This window comes from Phyllobates terribilis, unplaced genomic scaffold (genome assembly GCF_046119375.1).
Source record: "Phyllobates terribilis strain yellow unplaced genomic scaffold, ASM4611937v1 Scaffold_3__8_contigs__length_932513732, whole genome shotgun sequence".
NCBI classification, from domain to species: domain Eukaryota; kingdom Metazoa; phylum Chordata; class Amphibia; order Anura; family Dendrobatidae; genus Phyllobates; species Phyllobates terribilis.
The window spans coordinates 521207371-521232236 of NW_027362763.1; the positions used below are offsets into that span (position 1 = coordinate 521207371).

At 45.5% G+C, this 24866-nt stretch overlaps 1 protein-coding gene across 1 annotated transcript in view; it reads left to right on the forward strand.

Annotated features, from left to right (window-relative positions):
* LOC141257115 (ectonucleotide pyrophosphatase/phosphodiesterase family member 1-like) overlaps positions 1–24866 on the forward strand; it is a 129885-nt gene that overhangs the window by 47846 nt on the left and 57173 nt on the right. Inside the window, exons 8-9 of the mRNA XM_073671259.1 lie at positions 19423–19542; positions 21573–21682. Coding sequence (XP_073527360.1) covers positions 19423–19542; positions 21573–21682 — 230 coding nt within the window. The remainder of the gene's footprint in view (positions 1–19422; positions 19543–21572; positions 21683–24866) is intronic.

The following is a 24866-nucleotide window of genomic DNA, read 5'->3' on the forward strand; positions in this document are numbered from 1 at the left end:
TTGTAGACCAGGAATGTCTCAACCCGGCCAAGGACCAGGATCAAGAAGGCCTGGAGCTTAAGAGTGTAGCTCCACAGCAAATGGATCCCAGGCAGGATGCAGACGGAGCGGTGTACGCCACCTGTCCTCGCCATGCTGATATATTCAGAGTCCGGCTGCAAGAGGGGTACCGGCCCCCGACACCCGACCTTGTTACTTTACGTCCTGGACGGGAAAGCCCGGTTAGGCCCAGAGGATCCCACCGGGTATCGGACGGAGCGGAGCTGCCATCCGTACCCTTGTTCTGAGAGAAGTTCAGAGGGAGTCCCGGCCTATTTGCACACACACGGACAGGAAAGGATTCGGTCTGTAGTTCAGGAACACTCTGCAGTAGGGTCCCGACTGAATGCTGGACTTACTCGGAGGTTGTCGGACCCCCGTCCCTGGTGACCGCAGGACTCCGCGAGGAGCAGGGAGTCGCCTTCCTTCTGCCATCTCTAAAGTGAGTAAAGCCTTGGAAGTTCACCCCTATGGCCTCCGGACTGTTTATTCTGCGCCACACCGCATGACGCGGCTCCCGTCTCCCTCTACTACTACCCCCATCCTCCTGTCCCTCTGCACTGAGGCCATGCTTCGGCTGTGGGGAGTAGTAATAACTTTGGCCGCCATAACACCAGGCCTCAGCGGACTGTAGCGGCGCTGGTGGCCCTTCACCAGGCACCACAGGTGACGTAGTCGTTAAACAGCCACTCAATCCGGACAAGCCCATACCATCTCTTTCTAATGTGACGGCCCTGAGCACGGGTCGGGCCTGGGCCACGGCTGCATCCCACCTCTCCATCACAGGGCCCGACACAGAGTCCCCCAACACCCAGGGTAAAACACGGGCTTTACGAGTAGAGGCGTCTCATCTACGTTTGGCATTACAGACATCTTTTTACAGGCTGTCTCTAGGACCCAGCGGCTACCTCCCTCTGGCTAATTAACTCCCTGGCCTGGGTGTATAAATACCTGGTGTGTTATAGAGGAAGGTGCTGGTGATATTCATTACTACTTGTGAAGGCTTTAGCAAGAGCAGTACTTTGTCCTCTCTGGAGCTTGAGGACGCGCGCGCATTTGTCTGGAGTCATCTAAAGCTAAGTTATTTCCCCTGTTTGTCATTCCTTGTTGTCTATAGTGTTTAGTGGAGATTGACTAGTGCTCATCTCTTCCCTTCCCTAGCCTGAGCAAAACGCCAGGGAAGGACAGGGCGAGGTACGCGAGTGGCGATTGATGAAGAGCCAATACAGGGACGTTAGGGGAGACAGGATGACGCTAGAGCAATCTAGGAGGTCTCCACTCCCCCCCCCCCCCCCCCCCCTTTCCCTAGAGTCTGGGCTCCCTTTCCCTCTTCCCTTTGTGTTGCACTAAGTCTTTCTCACAACTTGCGTAACAGGTGGTTTAACATAAGCATTGTTTGTTTGTTTTTTTTTTTTTTTTTTTTTTTTTTTTTACAAAAACAACACTATGATTTTTAATGAAGTTTGAGCCAAATCCTGAAGTGGATTCGAAAGGAATGGGAAATGTTAATGAAGGGCTAATACTTCTCCTGGCTGATTCCACTTTTGGTTAAAAAACTGCATAAAGACTTGTAATGGGGTTTTTCCAAAATTAATTGTGTGTGAAAATACCCTAAAAAGTAGGGGGATTAAGAGACCTGTGCTACTATTTTGCTGCTTATCACCTACAGTAGATGGGCAGGAAAAGTGATGGCTGTGTCAGATAGAATCGATTTGTAACTGGCTTTTTATTTTTTTGGTCTTCTCTTGTCACAATTTAATTACTTTAGAGTTGGGTCAATATTGTCTTTATTGTTAAAAATAATGGCCAATAAATTTGGTTGAATATATAAACTGCTCAGCGTAACAAGTTTACCACCTTTGAAAAGTAAGATTTTAATTAATATCTATCTGAACACAAAACAATGTGTCTGAGTTTCATAAAACATTTTTTTAACCCATAGCAAGAAAGTCAGGTTAATAATACCATTTTCATTCCAAAATAGTCAGTTCTACTCACATTAGTTGATGCAGAAAAGAATATCCAATATAAAAAAACTACATCTAGAATTTTGTATGACCTTCATAATTTTTAAGGATAGCACCAAATCTTCTAAACATGGAGTGAACAAGTAATATAACAACATATTGCAACATCTATCTATTTCCATTCATCAAAAACGACCTCTTTTATAGCCTGGATTCTAGATTGAAAGTTAGATTACATAGAATACTGATTAGAATAATGGACAAAATTCACAATAGTGGTCACCACTGATTCAAATAGCTAATATAAATTGGAAAGGGTATGAAGAAAGGAAAGATGTGTGAATAAAATTTAGCTTTTATTAGTATAATTAAAAACTCTTGTTTAATAAAAATTATTTGTAAATGAATTATCATACATCTAAGGATGTATATAGGGCTACTGCTATATAATTTTATGCAGTTATAGCCCAAAAGTTCCTATTTTAAATGTGCGGACACAGAGATAAATTGCCCACAGCCAATGTCCCTATAATTGTTGGCTGGGTATTATAAGTTGTATATCCCAAATAACCTAACCCACTCTGTCAGATAATTTTGTTATTATTGATTCCATATATGGGATACCGTTGAAATGTGAGGAGTGATGATTTATTCTCCACTAGTGAGCCACTTGTGGCTTCTTACATTCTCTAAGCTGTAGGTAAATTAGTAAGAGTATTGCATAGGGAGATCTAAATGTTATGCTTGTACAATCTCACTGCTACAGGTGGCATTAAAGCAACAGCTATTATGGCTGAGCTTACATCTAAGAGCCAAGCATTAATCTCATATGGGTAATGTAAGCGGTTAATACCGCTGGTCTACTAAATCATGCCCCTAGAGATAAAAGTGCTCTGTCTCTCCCGCAGCGTGTTCGTTCTGGCTGTGTGCGGATGGTCTGCTTACAATCACGGTTGTTAATTACAGAGATTAAGCATGCGGTCAACCGCCAGTTTGTATCATTAGCTTAAGCACATGGAGGTCAGAGCACCCTATCTCCCCCACAGCGTTCTCACTCGGGTCGGGTGCAGGTTATCTGCACGTGGTCAATGCCGCTTTATATATTAAGCCGGCAGAGTGGAAATTGGAGTGAGATAGCAGCGGCACACAGCATGACAGAGAGTGGTATATGGGTATTGGAATATGTCACCACATTTAAAGTATTAAGAAAAACGTCCCTGACGCGCGTTTCGCCGGGGTTACCGGCTTTTTCTAGGGGCGGGATCGGCCGCCTTCTCAGGACTCTTATACCTCCTGTCAAGATTGACAGGTCCAACAGCCAATCAAAGAATCCACATACCTGCATTACCAGAAAAAAGTGATAAGATTACTCCAAATAAAGTTTAATAAATAGCAGGAATTATGGAAATAGTGGTTAAATTCCAAATTTTATCCCACACTTGTTGGTTGGCTGATAGTATACCTGAGAGGCTGTGCATTAGAATAATAGTAAGATGAAATATTACTATATATATATATAGACCTATCAGATTGAAAAGATGGTATACACACTAACCATCAATTATATTTAAGGGGGATTCTTGTACAAGCCCCTAATTCTCTCTCATATTTTCTGTAATAATTGACATAAATTCCTTAGTAAATATTAATGGGACCAATCCCTTCATTCTCCACCTTCAATGCAACATAAGGAGAGTGAATAGGAAGGTATAATATATGAGAATATTTCAATATGTTTTTATTCTTTATATTTGAACTGATACATCTGGGACAAAGTACCCAGATGCATCATTATTTTCAAAAGACAAATGGACACATATCGATTTGCTATAGAACAAGGGGGATTCTTAAGAAGCGCACAGCTTTCAATCCTAGAATCAGGGACATGTGGAGAAGTCACTAATAAGAATATAGAGAAACATCATAAGAAGCAACCAAAATTAAAATTTTCGTTCAACCCATATGGATTAACCGTATTTAAACGGAATATCCATTGGCTTTCCATTTTCAGCAAGAACTGGTCCAGATCTCCACCCCTAATATCCAGTCTGTGCTGAAAAATTGCCCACCCTTTCAGATCTTTCCATCGTAGATTATGTGCATGTTTAAAATGCTTAGCGATGGGAGTGGGGACAAAAATTTTTTGTTTTTCTCTACATGTTTGCTCATCCTTGTCGAAATTAATGATACTCCTAATGTGTTCTCTAATGCGTGTTCTCAGATCTCTAGTTGTCTTTCCTACATATGAGTCCGCATGTGCACTCCAAACAATAAATTACTCCAACAGAATTTAGGTGTTGATGTATAATAAAATTTTTCCAAAGGCGTCTGTTATGCACACGCCCGGGCTAAGCGGCGTGTGCGTGTGATTGGTAGTGATTCCACTGGACCGTGCCGGAGAGTGAATGCCTGGAGGGGCGTGACTAAGTATTCACCCGATCCGACCAGGGTCGCACGACGGCATACGACGCCAGTGCACCAAGGAGGAACCGAGCAGAGGGACCAGGTGCTACTCCAGGACAGACCCCGGACACGGCTGTTGACCCACACAGGGGAATACAGGAACAGGCTGGTAGGCTGGCACACAGACTGGTGGGTATAGGCAGGCACGACTGGTATGCAGGCAGGCGGGTATGCAGGTAGGGGGGTAAAGGCAAGCACAGCTAGAGTGCAGACAGGGAGGCACTAGCAGGTAGGAACACAGGCGGGATAGGACCCAGTACACACCGGGACTCAGGAACAATACAGGCAGAGGGTTACAGGCAAGCACAGCTAGAGTGCAGACAAGGCTGAGCAGGGAGGACAGGGCTCTGTTCACACGGAACAGACAGGAAGGGAAAGACAGAGCCAGATACTCACACAGTACTTGCAGAGACAACAAGCAGGAGTTAGGTACGAGTTCAGACTCTGCAGAAAAAGGAAGGGAACGGACATAGAGGCAAAACAGGTAAAGGACAGGAGAGAGTTCAGACTGGAACTGAGTGTACGGAGGAGACCGACACTGCAGAGGGATACAGGAGCGGGTCTGGGAATACGGCCCCCAGAGAGGCGGGACGAACAGGCAAGGAGCGTGTTCAGACAGGACAGACCAGACGCAGGAGCGGGTCTAGGAAATCGGCCACTAGAAGGCGGAACGAACAGGCAAGGAGCGTGTTCAGACAGGACAGACCAGAGAACACAAAAAGGACACAGTTCAGACACGGGAGCTGATACCGCAAAGCAGGAGACATACAGGACACAGTTCAGACACGGGAGCTGATACCGCAAAGCAGGAGACATACAGGACTCAGTTCAGACACGGGAACTGATACAAAAAGCAGGAGACAAGAGACGGGACCTGGCACCTTCAGAGTGCAAGCACACACTGAAGGAAACACTATGCTCAGGCAGGGATAGAAGGGAGCTGCTGAGCTATATACCAAGTGACAGCAATAGGCAGAGGACGCACAAGGGGTGTGACCCACAGCAGGTACAAAAGGCAGGAAGTGATCGGGCGCCGCCCTTAAGCAGCAGAAACAGACACAAACAGACAGCATGGAGGGAAGCCAGAGAGACATTCTGGACAGGAGATCAAGTGCGCCCTCTTGCACAGTGGGAGATGGACCACCATGCAAGGACGCCGCCAGGTATGTTACAGCGTCCCTGAAAGATTTAATAGGAGTCAGGATTTGGCAGGCCTTGCATAACTTGCAGGGGAAAAAACCCGGATCCCTTACATTTGCAGCTCTATTACGTTTAAAATGGCTCGAGACCAGGAGATTAGAAATAGATGTCGTTTTCCGATATCCTATTGAGGCCTTCGGTGTAAGGTGTCGATCAAGATCACTATCGGATTTTAAGATCCCCCGATGTTTATTGAAGATGTTGATCATGATTTGCCAGTCTTGATGGTATTCGGTTATAAATCTCAACTTGTCATCCTGATCTTGTTTTTTAGGGATCAAAAGGTCTTTCCTATCCGTTCTTCTTAAGAATCCCCCTTGTTCTATAGCAAATCGATATGTGTCCATTTGTCTTTTGAAAATAATGATGCATCTGGGTACTTTGTCCCAGATGTATCAGTTAATATATAAAGAATAAAAACATATTAAAATATTCTCATATATTATACCTTCCTATTCACTCTCCTTATGTTGCATTGAAGGTGGAGAATGAAGGGATTGGTCCCATTAATATTTACTAAGGAATTGATGTCAATTATTACAGAAAATACGAGAGAGAATTAGGGGCTTGTACAAGAATCCCCCTTAAATATAATTGATGGTTAGTGTGTATACCATCTTTTCAATCTGATAGGTCTATATATATATAGTAATATTTCATCTTACTATTATTCTAATGCACAGCCTCTCAGGTATACTATCAGCCAACCCACAAGTGTGGGATAAAATTTGGAATTTAACCACTATTTCCACAATTCCTGCTATTTATTAAACTTTATTTGGAGTCATCTTATCACATTTTTCTGGTAATGCAGGTATGTGGATTCTTTGATTGGCTGTTGGACCTGTCAATCTTGACAGGAGGTATAAGAGTCCTGATCCCGCCCTTAGAAAAAGCCGGTAACCCCGGCGAAACGCGCGTCAGGGACGTTTATCTTAATACTTTAAATGTGGTGACATATTCCAATACCCATATACCACTCTCTGTCATGCTGTGTGCCGTTGCTATCTCACTCCAATTTCCACTCTGCCGGCTTAATATATAAAGCGGCATTGACCATGTGCAGATAACCTGCACGCGACCTGAGTGAGAACGCTGTGGGGGAGATAGGGTGCTCTGACCTCCATGTGCTTAAGCTAATGATGCAAACTGGCGGTTGACCGCATGCTTAATCTCTGTAATTAACAACCGTGATTGTAAGCAGACCATCCGCACACAGCCAGAACGAACACGCTGCGGGAGAGACAGAGCACTTTTATCTCTAGGGGCATGATTTAGTAGACCAGCGGTATTAACCGCTTACATTACCCATATGAGATTAATGCTTGGCTCTTAGATGTAAGCTCAGCCATAATAGCTGTTGCTTTAATGCCACCTGTAGCAGTGAGATTGTACAAGCATAACATTTAGATCTCCCTATGCAATACTCTTACTAATTTACCTACAGCTTAGAGAATGTAAGAAGCCACAAGTGGCTCACTAGTGGAGAATAAATCATCACTCCTCACATTTCAACGGTATCCCATATATGGAATCAATAATAACAAAATTATCTGACAGAGTGGGTTAGGTTATTTGGGATATACAACTTATAATACCCAGCCAACAATTATAGGGACATTGGCTGTGGGCAATTTATCTCTGTGTCCTCACATTTAAAATAGGAACTTTTGGGCTATAACTGCATAAAATTATATAGCAGTAGCCCTATATACATCCTTAGATGTATGATAATTCATTTACAAATAATTTTTATTAAACAAGAGTTTTTAATTATACTAATAAAAGCTAAATTTTATTCACACATCTTTCCTTTCCTCATACCCTTTCCAATTTATATTAGATTGAAAGTTAAGCTCAACTTGTCTCTTCAGAATTCCCCATAGGGGTTCGATTGGGTTCAGATCAGGAGACATACTTGGCCGCTAAATCACTTTCAAACTGTTCTTCTTCAGGAAAGCAACAGTGGCCTTAGATTTGTTGTTTAGATCGTTGTCATTTTTCAAAAGTGCATGTCTTCCAAGGGCATGGAGTGATGGTAGCATCTTTTTTATTATAGAGCCATACATCTGTGAATTCATGATGCCATCAATGAAATGTAGCTCCCAAAAAAGTACACTGCCACCGCCATGTTTTACTGTAGGCACCATGCATTTTTTTCGTACGTCTTACCTTTGTGACCCCATACAGATTTGAAGCAATCAGTTTCAAAAAAATGTATCTTGGTCTCATCACTATAAAGTTTAGAGTCTCAGCAATGTTCATAATTCTTAGCATGGGCACTGGCATATTGTTGGTGGGATTTTTTGTGCAGGGTGTAGCGTCGGCGTCCCTGCCTCCTGCTAGGCAGGGACACTGTTCCCCTCACCTCTCCACTCCGTGCCCGGTGTCCTCCTCCCGCTCTGCTGGCAGCGCGCGCTGCTTCCCGGCCACTGTACTTAGGGCGCGCGCGCTCCCCCTCTCTTAAAGGGGCCGCGCGCGCCGTCCTAAGGAGTCCCCGGCCAATGGCCGGAGGACCTCACCATATATAAGGCACCTCCTCCAAAATGGAGGTGCCCGAGCAATGTTGTTGCAAAGCCTTCACTCTGCTTCAGCCCTCAGGTCCCGTTACCAGTTACCTGCCAGTCACCTGTCAGATTCCTGCTTGATTCCTGCCTGATATCCGTTTACCTGCTTGCAAGCCTGCGGTCCGACGGTCTGCCTTCCGACACCTGTCAGTCTGTCTATGGACCAGCCTGCCCGCTCACCTGGGAGCGCTCATCTACTACCTGCCTGCTAGCCTACCTGGAGGCTCCGCCGTCACTTGCCGTGACCACCTGCCTGTCCAGAGACTCTTGCCTGCTCACCTGGGAGCGCTCACCAGCCACCTGCCTGCTGTCCTTCTACCCAGAGACTGTCCCTGTCACTTGCCGTGACTACCCGTCCTTCTACCCAGAGACTGTCCCTGTCACTTGCCGTGACTACCTGCCCTTCTACCCAGAGACTGTCCCTGTCACTTGCCGCGACTACCTGCCCTTCTACCTAGAGACTGTCCCTGTCACTTGCCGTGACTACCTGCCCGTCTTCCCTGGGAGCCACCCGCTTCCTTACAAGGACCGCCCCCTTGTATAGTTGCTCAGAGGTTCCGCCTCCCAGACCCGTTACAGTTTGCTCGGGCCATGAAACCCGGTGGCACCCAAGCTCCCTCGCTCTCGGACCTATGTCATGAACTGTCCCGTCAGAGGTCCCAACAGGAGTCCATCCTGAGTCATCTGCGGAATGTCAACTCTCGCCTGGACACTCTGACTGCTCCACCAGCAACCACCGCTAGTGTCATGACTCGCAGCCCGGCAGCGCCGCTGCCCACCAATACCATGGCATCCTGCCCCGGACCCCGGCTTTCTGCACCTCCTCGCTTCGGAGGCGACCCCGCTCAAGCTCGGGGCTTCATAAACCAGTGCACCCTGCACTTTGAACTCCTGTCCCACCAGTTTATCTCCGACCGGGCCAAAGTAGCCTTCATCATGTCTCATCTCACGGGGGAGGCACTAGCTTGGCTAAATCCTCTATGGGAGAGAGGAGACCCCCTGGTGTCCAACCTGCCAGCCTTTCTCACGGCTTTCCGGAAAGTCTTCGACGAACCCGGACAGAAGACCTCATCCGCATCATCTCTGCTACGCCTCCATCAAGGAAATCTCACCGTGGGCCAATATGCCATACGGTTCCGTACCCTTGCTTCGGAGCTGGCCTGGGATAACGACGCCCTGGTGTCTGTCTTTTGGGAGGGTCTGTCCGGCCGTATTAAAGATGAACTCGCCGGTCGGGACATACCTACCACACTTGACGACTTAATAACTCTTGCCACCCGGATTGACATCCGGTTCCAGGAACGCGCCAAAGAGGTCACCCGTGAGAGGAGGTTTCCACATCTAGCCCCTACCTTTAAGAAATCTGTCACTTCTCCCGCTACTCCCCAGGCGCACTCACCCGAGCCTATGCAGGTCGACCAGACCAAGATGGTCAAAACCCGTCAAGAGTTACGCCGTGCCGAGGGGAGCTGCTTCTACTGTGGCAGTAAGGAGCACCGGATCCGTACCTGCCCGGAGAGGTCGGGAAACGCCTGTGTCTAGGATCGCTCAGAGAGGTCATCCTAGACAAGAGTAAACCCTCTCCATCTCTGTTGCTGTCGGTCTCTATCATCTGCGGGGAGAACCGTTATTTTGAACTAGCCCAACTTGACTCTGGAGCTGCCGGAAATCTCATTTCTCAGTCTCTGGTAGAGAAATACCGCATTCCCACCAAACCTCTAGCTGTACCCTTATCTGTCGCTGCCGTGGATGGGGGCCTCTTACCACATCCCATCCAACTCATCACCGAATCCATAACCCTGCAGGTGGGAATGCTGCACTCTGAGAGCATCTTCTTTCATGTTCTGCCTGGACTCTCTCACGCCCTCTTACTAGGCCTACCTTGGCTTCAGAGACATGCACCCGTGCTTGATTGGCAGACCGGAGAGGTCTTTCGCTGGGGACAGGACTGCCATAAGACTTGTTTAGTTCCCGTCCATCCTGTCCGTCCTTCTCCTACTCCAGCCAATCTACCTGGTCTTCCGGCTCCTTATTGGTCGTATGCGAACGTCTTTAATAAAAAGGAGGCAGAGACATTACCCCCTCATAGACCATACGACTGCCCAATCGACCTGATGCCCGGCGCTACTCCTCCCCGTGGGCGCATTTACCCTTTGTCCGCTGCTGAGACCCGATCCATGTCAGAATATATTGAGGAGAATCTGGCCCGCGGGTTCATCCGGAAATCTACTTCCCCGGCGGGAGCAGGCTTCTTCTTCGTCAAAAAGAAGGACGGCTCACTCCGTCCCTGTATAGACTATAGAGGCCTTAACCAGATCACGGTGAAGAATAAATACCCCCTTCCGCTCATTCCGGAATTATTTGACCGTCTAAGGGGGGCTAGAATCTTCACCAAGCTGGACCTCCGTGGGGCGTATAACCTGGTCCGTATCCGTCAGGGGGATGAATGGAAGACGGCATTCAACACCCGGGACGGCCACTATGAATACCTGGTAATGCCTTTCGGTCTCTGTAACGCTCCTGCCGTCTTTCAAGAGTTGGTCAATGACATCTTCCGGGACCTTCTCTACTCCTGCGTAGTGGTGTACCTGGACGACATCTTGTTCTTCTCTCCGGATCTCCCCACACACCGGAGGGATGTTCGTCAGGTTCTGCTCAGGCTCAAGCAGAACCACCTCTACGCTAAATATGAGAAGTGCCTCTTTGAGCAGACCTCGCTTCCGTTTTTGGGCTACATAATTTCTCAGACCGGCCTACGAATGGATCCTGAGAAACTGTCTGCCATCGAGAAGTGGCCTCGACCAGAGGGGTTGAAGGCTATTCAGCGGTTCCTGGGCTTCGCCAACTACTACCGCCTCTTCATACCGCACTTCTCTTCCCGGACTGCCCCTATCTCTGCGCTCACCCGTAAGGGCACTAATCCCAGAGAATGGCCGCCCGAAGCAGAGGAAGCTTTTCTTTCCTTAAAACAGGCTTTCTCTTCCGCCCCGGTGCTGCATCGCCCGGACGGCAACAAGCAATTCTTCCTGGAAGTTGACGCCTCCTCTACTGGAGCCGGAGCGGTACTTACCCAAAAATCGTCTTCCGGGAGAATGGTAACTTGCGGCTTCTTCTCCAAACTCTTCTCCTCTTCCGAGCGCAACTATTCTATAGGAGACCGAGAGTTATTGGCCATTAAGCTGGCATTGGAGGAGTGGCGTTACCTGCTCGAGGGGGCTCTTCACCCGGTAATAATTTACACGGACCACAAGAACTTGGCTTACCTCCAGAGTGCCCAGAGACTTAACCCGCGCCAAGCCCGGTGGTCCTTGTTTTTTGCTCGCTTTGATTTTGTTCTTCATTTTCGCCCGGCTGACAAAAACATCAAAGCTGATGCCTTGTCCCGATCCTTCCTGGTGTCTGATCTTGAGGAGGAACCTAAACACATCATCGATCCCGCCAGAGTAATGCAGGTGGCCCCCGTGAGTCTAAATAGTCTCCCTCCCGGTAAGACGTTCGTAACTGTACCTGATCGGGAGAAGATCCTACACTGGGGTCACTCGTCTAAGCTTGCTGGCCACGCCGGTCAGAAAAAGACCCTCCAGCTTATCACCCGGCACTACTGGTGGCCTACCCTGCACAAGGACGTAATAGACTTTGTTTCTGCCTGTGTGTCCTGCGCCCGCAACAAGGTTCCGAGACACCTGCCAGCCAGTCGCCTCCTTCCTCTTCCAGTACCTGCTGCCCCCTGGCAGCATATAACTATGGACTTCATAACAGATCTCCCTGTCTCTGCCGGTTGTACGGTCATTTGGGTGGTCGCTGACCGCTTTTCCAAAATGGCTCATTTCATTCCCCTGCCAGGCCTCCCGTCTGCACCCAAGCTGGCTAAAGACTTTATCCGCCACATCTTCCGTCTCCATGGCCTGCCCCTCCACATCGTGTCGGATCGTGGGGTCCAGTTCACCTCACACTTCTGGAGAGCCACATGCAAGCTGCTAGACGTCACCCTGGACTTCTCCTCCGCATACCACCCACAGTCCAATGGTCAAGTGGAGCGGATCAATCAGATCCTGACCAGTTACCTCCGGCACTTCGTTAATGCCCACCATTCAGACTGGGTGGATCTCCTGCCATGGGCCGAATTCTCTTACAATAATCACGAGAGCGAATCTTCCTCCAAGTCCCCGTTTTTTGTAGTCTTCGGTCAGCATCCTCGGATCCCATTTCCCGTCTCCACCTCGGTGGACAATCCGGCTGCGGAATCTCTCGTTAGCAAATTTTCCTCCATTTGGGAGAGTACCCGATCCGCACTCCTTCTGTCGTCCGAGCGGATGAAAAAACACGCTGACAAGAAACTCCTGGATCCTCCACAATTCCGTCCTGGAGATAAAGTCTGGCTCTTGTCCAAGTATGTCCGGCTCAAGATTCCTTCCTACAAGTTAGGGCCTCGGTTCATCGGCCCACTGGAAGTTATCAAACAAATCAACCCAGTGGCCTATAAATTGAAACTCCCGGCCAACTTGCGGATCCCTAACTCCTTCCATGTATCTCTCCTCAAACCCGTGGTACTTAACTCTTTTTCCAAGTCTACAGGTACGCCTCCTGCTCCGGTTTCCGCTGAAAACGAGTTTGAGGTAGAGAACATTCTGGCCACCAAAAGGGTAAGAGGAAAAACCTTTTTTCTGGTAGATTGGAAGGGGTTTGGTCCTGAAGAGAGAACGTGGGAGCCCCGGGAGAACATCCATGCCCCTCTCATCCTTGATAAATTTCTGTCTGGCCTAAAAAAGGGGGGGGCCTAAAGGGGGGTGGGGTACTGTAGCGTCGGCGTCCCTGCCTCCTGCTAGGCAGGGACGCTGTTCTCCTCACCTCTCCACTCCGTGCCCGGCGTCCTCCTCCCGCTCTGCTGGCAGCGCGCGCTGCTTCCTGGCCACTGTGCTTAGGGCGCGCGCGCGCGCTCCCCCTCTCTTAAAGGGGCCGCGTGCGCCGTCCTATTGAGTCCCCGGCCAATGGCCGGAGGACCTCACCATATATAAGGCACCTCCTCCAAAATGGAGGTGCCCGAGCAATGTTGTTGCAAAGCCTTCACTCTGCTTCAGCCCTCAGGTCCCGTTACCAGTTACCTGCCAGTCACCTGTCAGATTCCTGCTTGATTCCTGCCTGATATCCGTTTACCTGCTTGCAAGCCTGCGGTCCGACGGTCTGCCTTCCGACACCTGTCAGTCTGTCTATGGACCAGCGTGCCCGCTCACCTGGGAGCGCTCATCTGCTACCTGCCTGCTAGCCTACCTGGAGGCTCCGCCGTCACTTGCCGTGACCACCTGCCTGTCCAGAGACTCTTGCCTGCTCACCTGGGAGCGCTCACCTGCTACCTGCCTGCTAGCCTACCTGGAGGCTCCGCCGTCTCTTGCCGTGACCACCTGCCTGTCCAGAGACTCTTGCCTGCTCACCTGGGAGCGCTCACCTGCTACCTGCCTGCTAGCCTACCTGGAGGCTCCGCCGTCACTTGCCGTGACCACCTGCCTGTCCAGAGACTCTTGCCTGCTCACCTGGGAGCACTCACCTGCTACCTGCCTGCTAGCCTACCTGGAGGCTCTGCCATCACTTGCCGTGACCACCTGCCTGTCCAAAGACTCTCGCCCGCTCACCTGGGAGCGCTCACCAGCCACCTGCCTGCTGTCCTTCTACCCAGAGACTGTCCCTGTCACTTGCCGTGAGTACCCGTCCTTCTACCCAGAGACTGTCCCTGTCACTTGCCGTGACTACCTGCCCTTCTACCCAGATACTGTCCCTGTCACTTGCCGTGACTACCTCCCCTTCTACCCAGAGACTGTCCCTGTCACTTGCCGTGACTACCTGCCCGTCTTCCCTGGGAGCCACCCGCTTCCTTACAAGGACCGCCCCCTTGTGTAGTTGCTCAGAGGTTCCGCCTCCCAGACCCGTTACACAGGGCTTTGGGAGAGGTTTCCTTCATGGATGACATCCATGCATGCTATTCCTTTGCCGTGTACACCATATTATTTCACAGGAAACATTCCGTTTTGGCTTCTTCTTATTTAGCTAACTGCAGTGAACTTGCAGTCTTTTGTCCTCAACCCTTCTCATCAGAAGATGCTCCTGTTTAGATGTTAACTGCCATGGTTGGCCTAGATGTCTCTGTGAGATGGTTGCAGTTCCATCTTTGTTGTGATTTTTAAATACTTTTACTACATTATTCTGATTGATAAGTAAAGCTTTGCTGATCTTCTTCTTGTAACCTTGCTAGACACCTGTTTAATGAAAATTAGACTTACCTTTTCTCCTAAGACTTTCATTGAGGTGAACTAATTTTTGCCACATGGTCTTGCATGAATTTGTTAGGAAAATTAAGTTTTTTGGTGTGCAAAATACCAAATCTTGTTTGCAGTCAATGACCCACATTTGTGGGAGTATTTAGTAGTATGGTATCTCGTTGAAAATGTTGATTCTGGAAGAAAACTAGAGCTTTTTTGACAAATTTTCTGGGATATGCTAATTTATGCTGAGCACTGTAAGTGCAATATTGCAAAAAAATCATTATGTAACTGCAGCATTTATGATTCCATCGACAAGTTTTGATATAGTAGAATCATTTTTAGTTTGCCTATGTGACCAGATTATTTTAATACAATCTTATGTAAAGAAGTAAACTAGGGATTTGCTAGACTTTTATCCCGTCTAGGCAATCCTATGTAAATTTAAAGGTAATCTGTCAGCAGGTTTTTGCTATTTAGTATGAGAGCAGAGCAGGGCAAAATAGCCTGATTAGAGGGATGTGTCACTTACTAGGCTCTGTGCTCCAATTTAAATACAACCACAGATTTAGCAGCAGGAGATTATCACTAGAGAACTAGGTCTTGTGTGCATGCCAGACCAATTAATCTGTGTAACCCTCATTACTGATTGGCAGGTTTCTCACAATGTACAGTGTAATGGGTGGGGTTATATACAGTTTAGCAATCTGATCACTGATACATGTACAACAGACAAAACATGGACTCTAGAAAAACTGCACTAAGCAGTCAATCGCTGGAATCAGGCACTCAGCCTCTACCTTATGCTGCTCTCAAATATCATAGCAAAAACTTGCTGACAGAGTCTCTTTAAATTGATTGTCCACTTCTTGGACAATCTTTCTTAATACAAAAGGCCCTATAGTCCCTGGTAAAAAGAGGTCAACCATTGGGTACCATCCAAACAACAATGGCAAACAATTGATTACTTCCATTAGGGCCGACATGTTTGATTAATAAATAGACCACACCTTAATCAGCGCCTCTGCAGTATAGCATAGCATCATTAGCGTAATACTCAATGTACTTCATCAACCCAACTAGCCAGAATAAATCGGTGTGTTAGAACAGTGTACCAGCTTAACACCCTATAGTATCCTACTTAGCACCTCTATAGTATGGCACATCAGTAGAAACAATATTCAGTGTACTGGACTAGGCAATATACATCAATACATTAACCCCTTCCCAATATGTGACGTACATTTACATCATATGTCGTGTCCCTGATTTTTCACGCTGAGCCCACATCTTTCCCAGTAGATGATTGCTGATTTAATCAGCTATCCTATGCCTTTAACAGACACACCGCCCGGGGCTGTTCACATGTTATATACCACTGTCAATCTCTGACAGCTGTATTTAACACATGCTGGGAGGGGTCATGTAATTCCACGCACCAATCAGCGGGCCCGTGAAGTGATCTCGGGGCACTGATGTGTTGCCATGACAACTGGAGGTCTGCAGAAGACCTCCATGTTTGTCATGACTATTCTCCTGTGAAAGCTATCCTGTAGCTGGCATTCATAGGAGATTGCCATTTTACTATGCATAACAGTTCTAATGCACTGCTATGTATAGCAATCAGATAGTTGCAGCTTCAAGTCCCCTGAGGGGACTATTACATACAGTAAAAATAAAAAAAAAGTAAAATGAAAAAGTAAAAAAAAAACACAAGTGCAAATCATCCCCTATATGCCCCATTAAAAACAGTGTAACAAGAAAAAAATAAAAACATTTGAATTAAGATTTTTGGCTGCTGCAACATTACAGTAAGAGGCGATCAAAACATTGTATTTTCCCCCAAATTCTATCAATAAAAACATCAGCTTAGGGTTCAAAAAATAAGCCCTCACACAGCACTATATCCCGAAAATTGAATATGGGTCTCGGAAAATGGCGACCCAAGTAAAGTTTTTTTTTTTTTTTATAAATTTTCGTTGTTTTTTTCACCACTTAATTAAAACAAAGCTATACATGTGTGGCATCTGCATAATACTACTGACCTGGAGAATCATATTACCAGGTCAGTTTTACCATATAGTGAACATGTAAATAAACCCCCATCCAAAATAAAATTGTGAAAGTGCATTTTTTTCTTATTTCAACACACTTGGAAATTTTTATCCCTTGATAATCTGAATGATGTCATTCAAAATTACAAATTGTCCTGCAAAAAAGCAAGCCCTCATACAACTATGTGAATAGAAAAATAAAAAAGTTATGGCTCTTTGAAGAAGGTGAGATAAAAGATCTAAAACAAAAAAATGGAAGGGGATGAAGGGGGTTAAATAATTAACCAAACATAGCATCATATCACTGCAAACAATCAGCAAATACTTCATTATAAATCCATGCAGCATCTCAGTCAATACCTCTACAACATAAATGACGCGTTCCCATTTGGCACCTGAGGTTCCTCAGGAGTAAAAGTTCTTAGTAAACCCCATCATGACATTTGACGTACCTATTGCAACCATAGTGCTTTTCCAAAGTCTTTGTGCTACCACTAGCATGGAAGTCCCCTATATTTCCATTGACAGATGATGGACCTGAGTGCTGACTTGCTTTTTTGTGGATTGAGTGAAAATTTTTATTGGGAACATTTTACGTAACATTTTGAATCACATATCCTATGCTCTACGATGAGCACTTAAATTGAGATTGCTTAAGCTGAGCTCCCAACGCCGATTCCGCGTGTACTGCTCCTGCACCACACATGTTTACCATGATGTACCTATACATCATTGGTTGGGGACTCCCAACCTGTTGGTCACGAACCACCTGTGGCTCGCAGGCCCATGATGTGTGGCTCGTGGCTGTCAGCCAGACTGGTGAATTTTCACAAGATCTAGCAAGCTGCTAAACTGCTGACTTCTATGAGTTTCTCTGCACAGAAGAGCACTTCTGGATGTGCATATACAGTGTGGAAAATAAGTATTTGCTACACTGCCAATTTTGCAAGCCACCCACCTGCAAAGAATGGAGAGGTCTGTAATTTTTATCATAGGTAAATTTCAACTGTGAGAGACAATCTAAAAATAAACACCAGAAAATCACATTGTATGATTTTTTTACATAATTTAAATGGCATTTTATTGCATGAATTAAGTATTTGGTCACCTACCAACCAGCAAGAATTCTGGCTCACAGACTTGTTAGTTTTTCTTTAAGAAACGATCCTACTCTGCACTCATTACCTGCATTAATTGCACCTGTTTGATTGTGTGGACAGGTGTCTTTTATACAGTTTTATACACTCCAACCTCTCCACCATGGCCAAGACCAAAGAGCTATCCAAGGACACCAATGACAAAATTGTAGACATGCACAAGGCTGGGATGGGCTACAGGACAATAGGCAAGCAGCTTGGTGAGCAAGCAACAACTGTTGCCACAATTATTAGAAAATGGAAGAAACACAGGATGACTGTCAATCTTCCTTGGTCTGGGGCTCCATGCAAGATCTCGTCTCTTGGTGTAAGGATGATTCTGAGAGAGGTCAGAAATCAGCCCAGAACTACACGGAAGGACCTGGTCAATGATCTGAAGAGAGCTGGGACCACAGTGTCAAACATTACCGTTAGTAGCACACTACGCCGTCATGGATTAAAATTCTGCAGGGCACGCAAGGTCCCCATGCTCATGCCAGCACATGTCCAGGCCCATTTGACGTTCACCAGCGACCATCTGGATGATCCAGAGGAGGCATGGGAGAAGGACATGTAGTCAGATGAGACAAAAATATTACTTTTTGGTATCAACTCCACTCAACATGTTTGGAGGAAGGATCAGTACAACTCAAAAAACACCATCCCAATTGTGAAGCATGGTGGGAGAAACATCATACTTTGGGGGTGCTTTTCTGCAAAGGGGACAGTACGACTGCACCAAATTGAAGGGAGGATGGATGGGGGCATGTATCGCAAGATTTTAGCCAACAACCTCCTTCCCTCATTAAGACCATTGAAGATGGGTCATGACTGGGTCGCCCAGCATGACAATGACCCAAAACACACAGCCAGGGCAACTAAGGAGTGGCTCTGTAAGAAGCATTTCAAGGTCCTGAGTGGCCTAGCCAGTCTCCAGACCTGAACTCAATAGAAAATCTTTAGAGGGAGCTGAAACTCAATGCTGCGCAGCGACAGTGCCGAAACCTGAAAGATCTGGAGAAGATCTTTTTTTTAGATTTTGTCTCTCACAGTAGAAGTGTACCTGCGATAAAAATTAGAGACCTCCCCATTCTTTGTAGGTGGGAAGACTTGAAAAATCGGCAGTGTATCAAATACTTATTTTTCCCACTTTACTGGTGAGTGGGGTGGGGAGTGGATAAATATGGTAAGCTGGAGATAGGATGATACTATTAGATAGAGGGGTGTTAAAGCTGGATATGATCATTAGGTGGGAGTGTTTTATGTGAGAATTTCAAATGGGGGTAAAGTGGGAACCCCTGAATGTAAGTATACTGACTATAATGGAGGTGCTTTCTGTGTGGAAACCTTATGCCAGTGTCAGAGCTTTGGGTGATGCTACGGTGGGGAAGGGTGGGCCCACTGCATATAGCTCGTGACCATCACTCAGAACTGAATGTGCCTCTCAAGGTATGAAAGGTTGGGGACAATCTATTAAACAAGCGATCATTTTCAACAATAATCCGCAATTTCATATTACAAAATGAGTAGAAATGCTATTACTTTGTGTGTGCTTTATCTTTTTCACTCTATGAAACCACAAAATGCTTTTCAACTGGAAAAAAAAAAAAAAAAAAAAAAAGAGTACACTTGTGGACACATGCAGCACAGATGCTTCATTTGCTTTTTAGTTATGTTGATAGGGTAAATGTTTTTAGCTTTATAAACAAATGCCATCTGCATCTTCCCTTTTTTTCGTATTACAGGGCCTCTATCCAGAATCACATGGGCTTGTAGACAACAAAATGTATGATCCTCACCGGAATGCATTCTTCACATTACGAAACCCGGAGAAGTTTCATCCTTCATGGTACCAAGGAGAGCCTGTATGTATGAATAAAAGGAAATTTTATTACACATTTTTAGCTTGATACATGGTCTGCATTTACTGAGGAACGTGTTTTGTTTAATTTTTCTTCTTTTTATGCTTTCAGATTCTAATTGGTGCCTTAATTAAAGGGGTTATCTGATACCTATAAGGCCCTTTTATAAATATCTATCTTTAAGCACTAAATTCCACTAACCACTTTGTTTTAATATAAAATTCCCTGCTATTCTCCTCATCCTGATAATCCCTACATGTGCTTTTGAGGATTATCAAGCAAGATGTCGCAGGAGGATGGCCCCACAGTCCTTTTTTCTGCAGCTTCCTCCCCTCCCCCTTGTGAGATGTGCCACTGACGCGCCCCCTGGGCCAGTGTTGTTTGGGGGATACCCGGAGCCGGATCAGATGGGGGTTGTAGTCTCCGAGTGGCGGTGACCCGGTCCGTGCCCAGGGTGTCAAACTCAGTGTGTGGCAGTCCTTATAGATGTTACTAGATGTTCTTTTGTGTCGACTACGCCACCCGTTGAATTGCGGTCAATACGGCCGCCGCTGCAGCAGGGTCCACTGAGGCTGGTGATGTGTGTGCAGCTTAGGTAGTATAACCCCCAACGGGAGGGGTATAGCCTCAGGGGGTCAGGTGTAGAGGATGGTGGTTGTGGAGGTGCAGGGAGGATAGTAATGAGACTCCGAGTCGGGCTGTGCAGTTCAGGGTCTTTACTTACTGCTGTTGTTCTGGTCACTCCGGCCTTGAGTGACCGCCCGAGCCGTGCTGCGTCCACCAGGTCCTGGACTCGGCCAACTCCCAAGTAATTCTGGAGCATGATCCTGAGCTCCCTTTCTGACGTTCCTTCTCTCTGGCCTTCCCCACCAGGGATCCACCTAAGTCCGGCTCCCTCGGGCCTCTTGTTGGTAAACCCTTGTCTCTGGGTTCCCTGACCCTATTCTTGGTCTGCCTTCCGGGTGGATTTAGTGGGTGGTCGTGGCAGATCCTGCCCACGACCTCCGGTCTCTGGCTGAGGATTAGTGCCCTCCACCAGCTTGGGATCCGGTACCCTTGTGCCAACTCTTCACCCTCTGATCTAATCTTGGGTTCTCGGAGTTCTCTCTTCTCCCCCTCTGGGTCCTTCTTTCTCCTCTCTCTCTCTGGGCCTTGGAGCTGCTCTTCTCCTCTGCTCTCTTCCTCTGACTCTGCACAAAGACTTCTCTACAAAAGACCCTGTTCTAAGATGGTTCCCACCTTATATACTCCCTCTATGTGTGAGCTCAGGTGACCAGCACCCAATGAGCTCCTAGCTTTACCCAGACTGCTCCCCCTATCTGCCCCTACACTACTGGGATGTTCCACCCCCCTCCCACTCCAGCCAAGGACAGACACTGTCGTACCTGCACATTTCTCTAGTGGGAGTACCATTGATCTGTCCCCCGGAAATGGGATGTATGTAGTGCATGCAGCCTACTGAGCTCAGTTCCACACTCCATCCTTACCCGGGAGTGGAATACTACACCTCTGGCTTGAGGTGCAATACCCCTGTAGCAGCCGAATCCTCAGGGTGCTACACCACCTCTTAATGAATTTAGAGTATCCTTCAATGGCCATACGCCACCCCCAGAAATGTTATTGTAGTTAGGGACTGGAAAAGAGTTTTGGCATAATCTATTCCACCTTACCCAATTTAGAATTGCATAAAAATTTTGCTTTATTTTAAGTTCTGTTATGTCAAAATTCTGGCAAAAGCACCTTGATGAATACAACCCTCAATGTACTCTTTGGCTACTGCAGTAATGTTTCTTAATGGATATTTGTGTTATTTTTATAAATCTGATTCATGCAAAGCAGGAAAACCAGGTCCGTTTAAAGGCATGCTAATTTTTTTTCCTCTTTTGAAAAAAGGCATAATTAAAAATCACGTAATACGTGTTATAGAATGCAGTTTTCTATATAAGCCCTTCTTATTGTGCTATTTCAATAGTGGAGTCATCAAGTATTCTTAAGCTAATTATCTAGTCCTATTAAACATTCTCTATTTGTAGGTATGGATAACTGCCATGAACCATGGGTTAAAGACTGGGACTTACTTCTGGCCAGGATCGGATGTTAAGATTAATGGAACATATCCAAATAATTATAAAGAATACAATGGGTAATTACAAGCTGCATTGTTTTTAATGTTTTTCAGTATCGCTTACTATTATAGTGGCCCCAAAAGAGATACTTGGCAATTATGTGTCTCCTAGCATTCATAACAAGACAAAAGTCGCAAGATACCTAAAAGACATTAACCTGAATTGCAGTTAGGAAACTATACATTTTACTGAATTTATGGAAATTTTAATTTCTACTGATCTGATTCAGGACAATAGTTATTATTTATTTTATCTTTAGTTAGGAGAGGGGCAGGAAAGTCATGCATCTAAAAGTAGAACATCAATTTTCTGCAAAATTGGTTTGAAATCGTTATATAGGTATTAGAGTTGAAAAAAGACATGTCCATCAAGCTCACCATAGAAAATAAGATGATGTGAAATCAAAAAAGACATTGAAGTTACCATCTACCTTGACATTCATTGCATACACTAGGAATGGTGCCTGTGTGTGTGTGTGTGTGTGTGTGTGTGTGTGTGTGTGTGTGTGTGTGTGTGTGTCTGTCTGTCTGTCTATGTAGATTTGCCAAGTGTCAGAGCGTTTTTTGCTAGAATATTGGTATGTATGTATGTTTTGTGCGTGTATTTATTTTTTAATGTACAGTCCTGCTCATCGTTATTGACACCCATGAAGTTTAAGTACATAAAGTGGAATATCTCCTGAAAAAATGATTCAAGTGAAACAGTTTTTTTGTATAGAGCACTAGAGTTAAATACAAAAGAGCAAATAATAAACAATAATTTAAAACATTAAAGAATGGGAGGGAAAAATAGAAAAACCTAAAGCTTGCTGTGTCACTGGTATTGGCACTCTTTACATTAATTAGTATGGAAACACATTTTGGGAAAATGTTCTGTGGACAGAAGAAACAAAAATAGAGCTTTTTGGCAATACAAAGCAACAGTTTGTTCACAAACAGTGCAATTAAGCTTATAAGGAAAAGAACACCTTACCAACAGTTAAGCATGATGGAGGATCCATAATGCTGTTGGGTTGCTTTGTTGCATTTGGCACTGGAGGCCTGGACCGTATCATAGGAATCCTGAAATAAGAGAATTATCAAGAGATTTTAGAGAGAAATGTCCTACCCAGTGTAAGAAACTTGATTTGAGTCAAAGATCATGGGTCCTACATCAAGACAATGACCCAAAGCACACATCCAAAAGTACACAGGAATGGTTGAAAAAGAAAAAATGGACTGTTTTAAAGTGGTTAACAATGAGTCCTAACATCAACCCCATTGAAAATCTTTGGGGTGAGCTGAAATCTGCCATCGGGAAAAAGAACGCTGCAAACATTCAAGAACTGGAACAAACTGCAAAGGAAGAGTGGGAGAAAATTCCAGCTGAGAAGTGCAGGAAGTTTATGGATGCCTACAAGAAACGTTTGAAGGCTGTCATCAATGCCAAAGGGTCTGCAGCCTTTTTGCTGCACATTCTGTTTATTCTGTCTGTTCTTTGAAATTGCAACATGGAAGTTGAAAAACAATGTTTTATTGTTGTATTACTTTGGACTACTAATTAAAAAATCCTGAGGATATAACTTTGGTACATTTCCATTTCTTTCTGAAGATATTGTACAGTCTAGGAAAAAATGAAGAGATGCCAATAATGGTGAGCAGCACTATGTATGTGTGTTATGTGATATGTATGTACGGCCACAAAGGAATACTTTGGAACAGTTTTAGTTCACAAAACTTTTCTCTGAAGAAGCATTAATACCTTAATGACCAGACCTATAATGATCAGTTTGTTCTTATTCACTTTTCAGCAGCCATAACCTTTTTTTGTATACTTTTTAATGATGAGACTAGATGAGATTTTTTTGTATGTTGGACAAATTGTACTATTTTTCAACGATTTTTTCCGGACACATAGCTTACTGTGGGAACTCATCTAATTTTTTTAGGGACGAAAATATAAAAAAAAATCCTTGGTTTAGTTTTTTTTATTTTTTAATTCTTCACATTTAACACTTAATAATCTGTTCAATTAATTTGGCAGGTTCTCATGGTTTTGCAAATACCTAATATGTGTATTTTTTTTTATATTATATGTATGTAATAAAATGTATTTTACATGTAAAGAATCTCTCCCTCTCTCTCCCTCTCTCTCCCTCTCTCTCCCTCTCTCTCCCTCTCTCTCCCTCTCTCTCCCTCTCTCTCCCTCTCTCTCCCTCTCTCTCCCTCTCTCTCCCTCTCTCTCCCTCTCTCTCCCTCTCTCTCCCTCTCTCTCCCTCTCTCTCCCTCTCTCTCCCTCTCTCTCCCTCTCTCTCCCTCTCTCTCCCTCTCTCTCCCTCTCTCTCCCTCTCTCTCCCTCTCTCTCCCTCTCTCTCCCTCTCTCATTTTTTCCAGTGTGGTTGGGGCATCCAGAGGACCTCAGTTACAAGGGAGAATAGCCCACTACAGTGAGAACTCACTGGCAGAACTGATCTAGCTATTTTATGCTGGACAGACACCCTGCCATCATATGATCTTCAGGTTTAATAGAAACATCGGCAGCATTGATTTTTTTATTCAGTACTTGGCTCTCGTTTGTAGTTGGCCAATGAGATAGAAGCAGCCGTAAACAGCTACGGTCTTCTTTCCAGGGTCCCCAAATGTGTTTGACACCCTTGGAGACCCCACAGTTCTCACTATATTTCAGAAGCAGGAGCTTAAGTCATGTGCCATAAAATTATTAGTCTGCGGGATTGAAGTCCACGACCACTCACTCTAAAATTGAGACCCTCTATAGACTAAAAAAATACAGTCAGTAGGGCTAGTTAGTAGTTTATATATGTCTGTTTAGAGTATTTTAAGGCTATTTGCACTTGGACAACAATTTCTGTCCCATTGTATTGAAAATAAAAATGCAACTGCTAACAGAAGTGATCAACAATTCGAGAGATACAGACCCTAATGTAGAACTGTGTGTCCAATGTTTCATGCTATAAGCAAACCCCATGTGTAGTTTAAAGGGGTTTAGTCCACTACTGGACAACCCCTGCTTAACCAGTCCAGTGCCATATAGAAAATAATAGTATTGTAATCTATACTTGCCTTCTGCAGTGGTGCTGCTCCAGTGATGTCATTGCTGCTATTCCTGATGGCACACATGTCGCTATTGCTTCACATGACCTATGCAAAGTAAAAAAGAAGATAATGTAAGAGTTGTCATTGTGCAGTTATGTTTTTTCATAAT